Source organism: Phaseolus vulgaris, chromosome 3, assembly GCF_000499845.2.
Source record: "Phaseolus vulgaris cultivar G19833 chromosome 3, P. vulgaris v2.0, whole genome shotgun sequence".
Lineage (NCBI taxonomy): Eukaryota > Viridiplantae > Streptophyta > Magnoliopsida > Fabales > Fabaceae > Phaseolus > Phaseolus vulgaris.
Window position 1 is genome coordinate 6,601,704 of NC_023757.2, and position 12,537 is coordinate 6,614,240.

The 12,537-nt window shown below is 23.8% G+C and overlaps 1 protein-coding gene across 1 annotated transcript; it reads left to right on the forward strand.

Moving 5' to 3' along the window:
• The first annotated feature begins 8,398 nt into the window (after positions 1 to 8,398).
• LOC137805792 (uncharacterized) lies at positions 8,399 to 9,235 on the forward strand. The gene is made up of 2 exons (XM_068605715.1): positions 8,399 to 8,734; positions 8,820 to 9,235. Exons 1-2 carry the CDS (start codon positions 8,473 to 8,475, stop codon positions 9,086 to 9,088), a joined length of 531 nt encoding a protein of 176 aa, XP_068461816.1. The 5' UTR covers positions 8,399 to 8,472; the 3' UTR covers positions 9,089 to 9,235.
• Positions 9,236 to 12,537: the final 3,302 nt, after the last annotated feature.

A 12,537-nucleotide genomic window follows, 5' to 3' on the forward strand; every position in this document is an offset into this window, starting at 1 on the left:
AATGAAAAAAAAAACAAAGGGTAGACTGGTAACATATCATTTGTGACGCGGCTTTCCCTTCCCTCCTCTCTCATTTCTCTTCATTCCTCACAAGAACCACTACCCCCTCTACTTTCTCACCATCTCCTTCTTCACCCGCATGCAACCATGGAACCAAACGGGGGTGGGACTGGGACATCCGTCGTCAACTACAGTACCCCAGAAGCAAACACTGGCTAAGTGATGAAATATTATGGATTTGACTCAAATTTCATATGGTGGTGCAAAATGGCCAAATCAACTTCATAGTTGGTTAGTAACTTAATTGGTATATTGCACATTATAAATAGCTGAAATCTGAACAGTTGTATATCTTTTCCCAAAGTCTGTTGTCAACTTCTTTTTCCACACCCATCATGTTTCACAAAACATGTGTTAGACTTTGGCTATTGATTATGTGTTTCAAAATGTATTTTTGGCTACTATTATTCATAATAGTTTGATCCAAAATGTATAATAAACTTTCAGTCTCCACAATCTAGTAGATAGTGCAAATGAGAACTGTTATATTTAAGGATGTTTTGGGTAATTCTATGTGAACTCATAAGGCGATGCATATAGAAAACATAATAAAAACATTTATGTCTTTTATTATCGACCAATCATTGTTGGTCATCAAACTTTTAATATGTAAGGTTGAAGTTGTCCAGTGGAACCTGAAGAAATTGTAATCCAAACTTGAAAAGAGTTTTCATGTTGTTGGTTATACCTTTAACATAATCTTGAATAAAAGATTATAGAGTTTCATTTAAAAGTATACATGAAGTTATATTGCAGAAGAATATGATTGAATCATGTATGGCAAAGTAGAGAATAAATGTTGTAGATACATACTTAGATGTACTCACGAACCTCTTTTTGTTTCTGAGTTAGTTAAATATGATCTTGGTATTAGCATATCATTAATTTCAATGAACAAGACTTAATTTTCTCCAATATTTTGTCAAATGAGTCAACAATAAAGTTGTTTATTGATTGGTATGATTTTGAATTTATAATTAAAAAAAACACATGTTCCATGAAATTGTTTATTTTAAGGTAAGAAAACACGGTAATATTAGTGAATTAATCAATATAAAATTATATTCTAGATTGGAGAATAATGAATATTTTTAGATAATGTAATTTGAAATTATATTTTGGATTCGAATAAAATTTCATGTGCTGGTGCAAAATGGCCAAATCAAGTTTAGTTTTTTTTTTTGTTTGGTAATAGCTGAACTCTGAACAGTTCTGTCTTTTCCCAAACCCTAGTGGTCAACATTTTTCCACATCTAGACTCTTTCATGGAACATGTGTTTGACCTGGAACAAATAATTTATAGTTTTCTATTATACATATTATACAGGAAAATGGACATGTAACTATGTGTTTGTATTTTGAATTATGAATATCGTATAAGAGATTAATTGAAATCAGTAACCATCTACATCTATACTAAATTATAGTAATAAAATGTTTTTTATTAATTGAAAGTGTTAAACTTTTATATTTTCTGAAAAAAAAACAAACTTTTATATTTATGTATAAATGTTAAACTTATGAAACCGAATTTTATTTTTTAAATAGAGTTCAAATTTTTAAAAAGGAAAAAAAAATGTACTGTAAAAAAAAACTATAATAAAAAATGCAAATAGTTATTATACAAAATAAAAGCCTTGGCTTTTTTTCATTTTGATATAACAAAATAAACATTGTTGTTATAAGAGAATGAATTTTGTTGGGATGTATTGTGAATGAAAAGATGTAGTCTGCCGATAAAAAAAAAATGTAGTCAACAAAATTATAAAGAAATAATTATTAAATCATTAATCAATATTAGTTGATTTTATATATAAATAAATTATGTATTAAATTATTATTTTTTGCAATTATATTTATGAAAAATCACTTCCAACAAATAATAGCACTCAAGGAATGGAAAGTAGTGTGTGGAAATGTAGACTCATTGTTGACAAATTTGATAAGTTGACTGTTTCCGCAGTGATTGCATGATGACGGGTGCATGATGACGGGTGCATGACGTATTATTACAACGTTCACTTCATTTCATTGTTTCCAAAAGATAAAACTAATTCTATATTTTTGTTTACATTTCCTTCTAATCCTAAGATTATTTAAAATGTAAATTTAAATACATATTATCCTAATGTATGATTTACATCTTAAAATATTAATACAAATAATATTTAAACAATTTACAGTATAAATTTAAATAAAGTTAATCTCCTTAAAAGTAACTATAACTTTATAATTTTAAATAAAAACATATAAATCAATAAATTTTACTTTATAGAAAAAAAAACATATTAGGGAAGATACTCATGCCACTTAAAGAGAAAAAAAACATATTACAGAAAAATACTCATACCACTTAACGGAAAAAAAAATAGGGTGAATATGAAATTCCAAATTAAACAAAATTTAGCAAGTTGAATCAGATATAAGTAAAAATATCATACAACATTATTTTTTTAGGTTTTAAGTTAAATATGATATTAAGTTAACTACTGTTTTTATTGTTATTTTTTATGTAATTGGTTTGGGTGTGTTTGTTTCAATGAGGAGGAGGGAAGTTTCTTCTGCACCCCTACATTTTTCTTTCTGCACCCCACAATTTTATAAATTCCGAAACAGACCTTCACCTGTTGTTTGAATTGGGGATTTGGTAATGTGCTACGGATTCATCAATCTGAAAGTAAATCATGTTGCTTTTGGATGAGGGGTGTTCCGGAAACAAAGTTTGCATAAATTGTTGATTTTTGGATTGCTTAATTCGGAAGCCTAATTTCTATTACGAATTGGTAGATCTGGAATGATATTTTTCAATTAGGATTTCTAGATCCGGAATGCATATTTTGAATTACGGATTGGTGAATTCAGAATGATTTTTTTTTAATTATAGATGTTATGCATTTTTTAATTTTGGATTAACACTGGCATTCATGTACTACTGGAAGCACCAATCTGGGAGATTACTGGATGCGCCAATCTGAAATTTTACCAAAAGCGCCAATCCGAAAAATTTACCGGATTTCATAATCTGGAATGCAAAAAAATAAATGTACAATTTTATATAGGGACAATTTTGTCTCTGCGAAACTTGGTGGGGGTGCAAGAAGAAACTGCCGGTGTTTTTTTGTGTTTGTTTCAAGGGTTTTGAAGGTGGGGAGTGGATGGGGGAGAGGGTGGGTGATTTTTTTCATTCTTCACAGAAGAGATTTGTGAGGATTTATGTAGGATGGTTGTATTTTACCAAAATATCCTTGGACATACATTTTATTACAATATCAAAATTAAATATTACATAAATTTATTTATAATTTTAAAAATATTTAATTATACTATTAATAGCAACATACAATTATAAATAATATAAATAAATAAAATTATAATATTAACAAAATATATATAGTTATATAATAATAAATATTATTTTCATAAATTTTAATATATTTAATAATTTTATTTCAATTTAACACAAAAATATTTTATATTATATTTTTTAATTTTTTATTATAAAATATAAGTAATTATGAATATTATATATTAAAAAAATTAATTAATTCAAACCTACAAACAAAAAATCATAATTCATTATTCAAATATTTTTTAATAACAAGGACAAATTTGTAAACTTACAATAAACCATCCTCACAAATCCACTCTATTATCCCTCAATCCAAACAATCTCACATATCTTCACACATCCTCTCTAATCCTCACAAATCCACTCCCTCCCCTCCTCACAAATCCTCTCCTCAATCCAAACATAGTTTTATAAATGCATTTGAGAGAGTGAAAAGAAAAACAGAAAAAAAAGAGAGTGGAAAATGAGTTTATTTGAACTAAGAAAAAGACAAAATTTGGGAGTGATTTGATTGATGGAATAGATAAAACATAATATTTTAAATTTTAAATTTGTAGATTTGTAGATTTGTAGATTTTTTTTTTTAAATGAATGATAATAAGTTATTTATACATCATACTCATGTTTGGTTAAGACATTATTTCAGTTGAAAAATAAAATAAAATTATTTGAAGTTGCTTGTACATTTAAAAATGTAGAAAAATTATTTTCATAAAATAAAATAAAATCTGAATGGATATAAGTATAAAACATTTAAACAAAATTTTAAATTAGTAAAACTTCAAATAATATGTGAAATAATTGAGCTTTGTTTCTAAGTGCAAATATAAGTCTTTTGGGAAAATGGAATAGCAAGGCCTTCTTCATGATAATTCAAATTCTCTCTATCATTTCTCATTCTTTCCAGATAGATATTGGAACAAAAGAATATTATATATAATATCAACATAAATTATCAACCTCTTCAAATGTTTGGAACACTTACATACATTCAACACATATCATTAATCTTACTAAAGTGTTCTGTATGAAATACATTATTTTTCTCTAAAACAATTTTCACTTTGTAACATAACATTAATCTTAAAAATTGTGATGATTTTTTTATTATCTTATAAGAAAATCATTAAATAACAATCAAAATTAGAAACTAAAATTAATTAAGTACTATAATGATTAAATTAGATATTATTTTATAGATTAAAAAATTATTTATATATATAATTGTATCATCATCTTTCCGTAACCATCTATTTTTTAAAGACTCAATAAAAAAATAAATAAACATTTATTTTTATTTTCATTTTTATGTTTCCTCCTCTTATCTTCTTTTCCCAATATGAACAAAACAGAACATAAACATTTAAATAAGGTTAATAAAACATTTATCTCAAAACTTAAAGATAAAAAACAAGAGGAGAATGGTTAAAGAAGATAGAACAATTAGATCAAAATCTGAAAAAAAAATTCAGGATAAGAGTACATATTTACAAAATAAAAATAAAAATGAAAAATGTGTTTCCAAGAGAAAAAGATGTGAGAGTATAAGATAAAATTGAAAATTAAATGTGTACACTAAAAAAATATTTACAGAATATATACACTAACATATCAAATAATTTAAATTATAATAAATAAAATAATTCATTATATATAGGATCCATTTTATTATTATTTAAAAATATGTGAGATTATAGATTTATGTAATAATTATCTTAAAAATATGTATTACTATATTTTCTAATTATTTAATACAACATATTTTATACAAGAACCAAATTTTCTTTTATTACTTTCAATTTTTTTTAAAACCATAGAAAGAAGTTAATTTGTGGTTATTACCTAAAATACGTCATCAAGCCTTCATTGTTACATCATTCATATTGGCATGACAAAATCAACGTTTAATTTGAGGACTTAACCCTATATACTTTCAGTGTTAATGTTGCAATTATAAATCAGTCATGATATTATTGCTACACTCACCCATGACTCTTACTTTCCACTGCTACCAACCCACTTACATAACATAATATAATATAAATAAAAAATAATATAATATAATATAATATAATATAATATAATATAATATAATATAATATAATATAATATAATATAATATAATATAATATAATATAATATAATATAATATAATATAATATAATATAATATAATATAATATAATATAATATAATATAATATAATATAATATAATATAATATAATATAATATAATATAATATAATATAAATATAATATAATATAATATAATATAATATAATATAATATAATATAATATAATATAATATAATATAATATAATATAAATAATATAATATAATATAATATAATATAATATAATATAATATAATATAATATAATATAATATAATATAATATAATATAATATAATATAATATAATATAATATAATATAATATAATATAATATAATATAATATAATATAATATAATATAATATAATATAATATAATATAAATATAATATAATATAATATAATATAATATAATATAATATAATATAATATAATATAATATAATATAATATAATATAATATAATATAATATAATATAATATAATATAATATAATATAATATAATATAATATAATATAATATAAAAAAAATAATATAAATATAATATAATATAATATAAATAAATATAATATAATATAATAAATAATATAATATAATATAATATATATATATATATGAGAGACACAAAATTGGTGAAAATTATACAGAAAGATATGAGAACTTAAATTATAATTATTTCACTATAAAAAATAATTAAATAAAAAAATTTAGAAATTATTTTAAAGATTAAAAAAATTATTGATCTCTAAATTAGTTTTTATTTTTGATAAATAATTTTTAAATTAATATCTAATTTAACTTAGTTTTTATTTTTAATAAATAATTTTTAAATTAATATCTAATTAGCTACTAATTTTTACTATCTAATTTAAAATATAAATAATTTATATTTACTATCTAATTTAAAATATAAATAATTAATTGTTAAAATCTTAATAGTTAATTAAATATCAATATAAAAATTATTTATGAATAATAAAAAATAATTTATAAATTAATTTTTTTAATCTTTAAAATAATATTTAATTTAATTAATATAATAACTAATTATTTTTAATATTTAAAGTTAGTTTTTATTTAATAATTCTTGTATATGTTATTTGATAACCCACTTACAACCAATATAAACACTACAAGAAAATCATGAAATAAAAATCAATTTTTAGATACCAAAATAATTAGTTGCAATCGTAACTAAATTACACTACAAGAAAATCATGAAATAGAAACCAATTTTTAGATACCAAAATAATTAGTTACAATAGAAACTAAAATAGAGATCATTTTAGAAACTAACAAAAAAATTGGTTTCTAAATTAGTTTCTATTATTTTCTATTATTGTTAAATAGTTTCTAAATTTGTATCTAATTAGCAACTAAGGTTTTAGATACCAATTATTTAGTTTCTAAATTTAGTCTCTAAAACCTTGGTTGTTAATTAGATACCAATTTAGAAACTATTTAACAATAATAGAAAATAATAGAAACTAATTTAGAAACCAATTTTTTTGTTAGTTTCTAAAATGATCTCTATTTTAGTTTCTATTGTAACTAATTATTTTGGTTTCTAAAATTAGTTTCTATTTCATGATTTTCTTGTAGTGTTAGAAATCATTTTAGAAACTAAATACAAAATTGGTTTCTAAATTAGTTTCCATTATTGTTAAATAGTTTTTAATTAATTGGTATCTAATTAGCCACCAAGGTTTTAACTACCAATTATTTAGTTTCTAAATTTGGTCTCTAAAACCTTGATTGCTAATTAGATACAAATTTAGAAACTATTTAACAATAATATAAACTAATTTAGAAACCAATTTTTTATTTAGTTTCTAAAATAGTCTCTATTTTAATTACTATTGCAACTAATTATGTTGGTATCTAAAAATTGATTTCTATTTCATGATTTTCTTGTAGTGAAACTTCATTTGCAATTTTTGCAATCGCAAAGTTGAACAGTAGTGTGAGTTATCATAATTTTCTAATGTTTGTATTTAATTCTTATGAATGAAAAATTAACTAAAGATTAAAATTTATTCTTTTAAGTTTGTTAAAAAATTCAATTTTTTTGGATGTATACTTTCAACAAAAAAATCCAATTATATATTTTTCATTGAATTATTAATTATTCTATTTTATTAAAGGAAAAGACATTAATTCTAGTAAGTTTGCATAAAAATTAAACATAAAATTAGACTTATTTAAGTATATTATTTTAAGTCCCAAAATTATTAGTTAAACTATATTTAGAAAAATTATTTAAATTAAAACTTTAAGAGATGAATGAGTTATATTATATTCAATAAATTACATTCGTCTTTAATTCTTTCAAGAACATGGAACTGGTACCCTGGTACATTGCATTTAAATCCTTTTTAATTATTATAAACTTTAAAGAACATGGATATTATTTATAATTTGAAAAATACAAATAAAAATGAAATTGCAATTTATTATATTGTATATTAATTAATACAAAAAAAGTTTTAAAAAAATGATTAACTATGGTAAAAAAATATTACTATATTCGATTCCATTGTTATATCAAAGAAACGAAAAGATTTTTATTTTTTTATATATATAATTAAGTGGTTTCAGTTCATGTCTTATGATCATAGCTCAAAATAAATGTGAAACCTATATATATAGTCAAAGTCAAAGTCATGTGTGGAAGAAAACTTATAAAACCACACAGTTTCAACTATTCATGTTTCAATTGCAGAATACTAAGTTACCAACCAACAAAAAACTAAAAAGTTGATTTGGCCATTTTGCACCACCATATGAAATTTGAGTCAAATCCATAATATTTCATCACTTACTCTTTTTTTTCTTTCTCCTCTCTCCCTATATAAGAACCCTAAACTCCAACCATTCTCCCAACAATCATACTTTACACATTCACCACATTAATTCCTTTGTTTTGTTTAGCCACACTTGTGAGAGTATACCATGGATCTGAAGTTTGCACATGGAGTGATGATAATAGTTATTATGAGTGCTTCAATGTTTTCAGTGAGCATGGCAAACAAAGACTGGTCCTTTGGTTTCAACTACACTGATTGGTGGTCCAGGTTTGGGAATCATCCTCAAAACAAAACACAGCAACAACCCAGAGAGATTCTTGTGGGTGGTTCTCAGCATTGGCACTTTGGCTACAACTACTCTGACTGGGCCATCAAGAATGCCCCATTTTACCTCAATGATACTCTTGGTCAGTTTCCTACTAAACTATTTCTAATATATCAAAATGCAAACTATCATTGAAGTATGGTATAACAAATGGATTTGTGATGCAGTTTTCAAATATGATGCTCCAAATGCCACCACTTTCCCACACAGTGTGTACATGTTCAAGAGCTATGGGAGCTTCTTGAAGTGTGACATAAAAAAGGCTAAGATGTTGGCAAGTCCCATGCAAGGTGGAGGAGAGGGGTTCAAGTTTGTGTTGAAGAGGTGGCAGCCACATTTCTTTGCCTGTGGTGAGAGAAATGGTTTCCATTGCAAAAACGGCACCATGAACTTTGCTGTCATGCCAATGTTTCACCCCTTCTGGAAGTGGCCATGATAGAGCTGCATGCACCAACTATTGCAGCTTGTTGTTTTTGCTTTTCTTATTATATATTTTGTCTCAAGTTTTTTGGCAAATGAATTATCCTGTAATTTCGAATTGATTGTTTTTCAAAAATAAAGATATTTATGGATACCATATCAATAATATGAGTGATTAAATTAGTTAAGTATAAGATAAGCTGTAATAATTATTTAGCTATTTGTCATCCACTAACACATCATATATTATAAATATTCATATTTTTAAAGTTTATATTTTAATATCGGTGAATAATTTTGTTAAAAAAAATATAAATTATTTATCATTGTTGGAGTATAAAAAAAATCACTATAAATTAAAATATAATATTAAAAATTATAAAAATTGTTTAAGAAATAATTTTATATAATAAATATAATTGATTAGTTTTTTAATTAATAAAAATATAATATTATAATCAATTAAAAAGATTATTTACATATAAAATCTATTTTAAAATATTATTAATCAAATACTTCATTTAAAAAAAATATAAATTATCTAACTATAAAAAATATTAAAAATAAACTTGAATAAAAATAAATAATATTTAAATATTTAAAATTATAGTATTACGTGGACTGCTTCAGAAAAATCAAGATAATATGATTAATTAGGATAATCGACCTGACTTTCTTTGAAAATCTTTGAACACATGAGAAATTGGAGAAAATCTATTTCAATACATTTCTTCACTCACAAATCCAGGAATATTAGTGGATAATGTGTGTTTTTTTTTATTTTTTTTATAAATTTTAAACCTTAAATCTTAAAATAACTACCGAGAAAGAAACATAACATTCATAAGAAGTTAGCGAAACTCATGAAGATATGTTTTCTCCGTCTTCGTGATGAATTTCTTAGGCTGCTGCTGGAATGCTGGAATGCATTACATGATACCTAATATCCATTTCGTCTTTAATAATTTAAAACTTTTATTTATATCCGTAAATCAAATTACAAAATTCTAGATATACAAATCTGAAATTAATGTCATTTTTGGATTTCACCATTCGGAAGCTTACCTGAACAACATAATTGACATTCTGGATGTCAAGATCTGTAAACAAACATAAATGAGTTCCAAATCTCAATCATCAACACCATTTACAGCACACCATTTCGTATATGAAAATCCAGAATTCATAACTCACTTCTGGATATGACCATCCAGAAACTTAAATAAAATACAAAAATAACCTTTCGGATTTCAAAATCCAGAATGTATAAAACTCACTTCCAAATTTGTGCATCCATAAGTAAAAATAAAATCAAGGGCAATGTTGGATTTTAAATTTTGCGTTGGATGCATGTCATAAATGATATGTTGCAGGAAGCAATTGCCCAAACAGTTTTGGACAGAACCCTTCTTTGCCATGGTTATGGCCCAAGCCCAAGCTCAATATAATGGGATTAGGGTTCGGTTTGGTTGAATGAATAATTAATTTACTAATGGAAATTATTATCATTATATAGAACCCTTATGGAGTGTTTATGAGAATCTGTGTAATTTATTTTTCATGGACATAATGATAAATTGAAAGTTATTTTAAATGATTTTAAAGATAATTTATATAAAATTCAACAACTTTACCACATATAATAACTATTAACTATCCATGATTGAATGTTAATGAGGTGCCATCTCGTGAAGATCCACTCATTCTTCAAAATATTTTTGCCTTCTGTATTCTATTCCATTTTTATATTATTTTCTTGCCTTGACTCAATATATCAGAAGGCATATTTAGCTTTTTATAATGAGGGAAATTGTAAAGTAGGAAAGTATAGATATACTTAATTTAAATTAAAGTTTTGTGAGATTAAATAACTTCCAATTTTTTAATTTTTATTTTATTTGTTGTGATACTCGTTTACATCTCTAACGTTGTTGGTTCATTGGTTCATTGTTAAATTTTTTAAGTAGCTGTTCTTTTGAGTTTGATTCTTCATCATGTAAACGGAGAAAAATTTGATATGAGAAACAAAATCTACTTTTATAAATTTTATTTAAAAATAAGTTAGTAAGTAACTCATGAGATAAATAAAATATTAATGAATGGAGGAATACTGATAAAGCAAATATTTAAAAAAAATAAAATTACTGTGACAGTTATTGTAATAATTATTGTAATATATGTTATGTAGACACGAACACTGATACGATACCGATATGGACACGAAGATACATAAAATTTCTAAAATGTAGAATACGAGGACACATATCTATATATTATATAATTATGAATTATATAAATTGACAATAAAGATTTAAGTGCATAAGTATGTTCCAGATTATTTTTTTGGAGCAGAAAGATGTTTTTCATGACTGGTTCACACGAATTTGTTTCTTATTTTTATAATCATAATAACAATTTATACAATAAAGTTTGAATCTTTAGAAAATTAATGTATTTTTGTTTTTTAAAATTGTGTTAGAACTATATTAGAATTGTCAGAAATCTAACAAATACTTTTTGAATTGGACACTTAAGGGATACGTGTCCTACAAGTGTCATACGAGTGTCGGACACCAACACGCCATTTAAGAGGAGTGTCCGAGCTTCATAGAATATATGACATAAAATAGATGGTAGAAATATTTGTTATAGAAAATCACTTACTATGATGGTTCTTATGAGAACCATCGTAGGCAGTAATATTTTGTATGACTCTTCTAAAAATACCAATTATACAAAGTTTTGTCTAAACATATTATAACATATATTTTACACATTTTATGACATTTTGTATAGAATAATTATAGTAAGTCAACCGGTGAGTTTTTCAATTGAGATAGAAATTCCATAGTTTTATATTGCCTAAATCTATACCACAATATAATCGTCATAAATTTTTTTTTACACTAGTGTTGAATAACATTTTTGAACCTATAAATATACCAATAACCCTTAGGATGTATATTGTTGGTGATTATCCTGATCTGCATCTTTTATAAATTATTTTCCCAACCATCAAATATAAAAACTCATTTATTCCAATAAATTTGGATCAACATAGCCATTATTATTACTATTATTATTTTTAATACTTTAACATTAAGTAAGAAAACAGAAAATAATACTTTAAAATCTAAAATAATAATATAAATCCCTTCAAATTCTACATTAACTTAAAGAGGACATGGCACATGGTTTGCTTTGAATTGAACACAACTTCAAAAGTTAGTTGCTGGGATGTATTGAATGCCATTTACCTGCGACTTAAAGAATTGGAACGTCTGTTATAATAGAGACCGTCTAAAACATAAAGCCATCATAAAAGAAGCCATGTATTTTCGTATGTTATTCCTCGTGGTATGGACCTCACATTTTCATTCTCATTGAGTTGGTTTTGGTTGAAAACGTGAATTCCACTACCAAAATATTTATCAATATAAAAAAAATATATAAGAAACATATTTT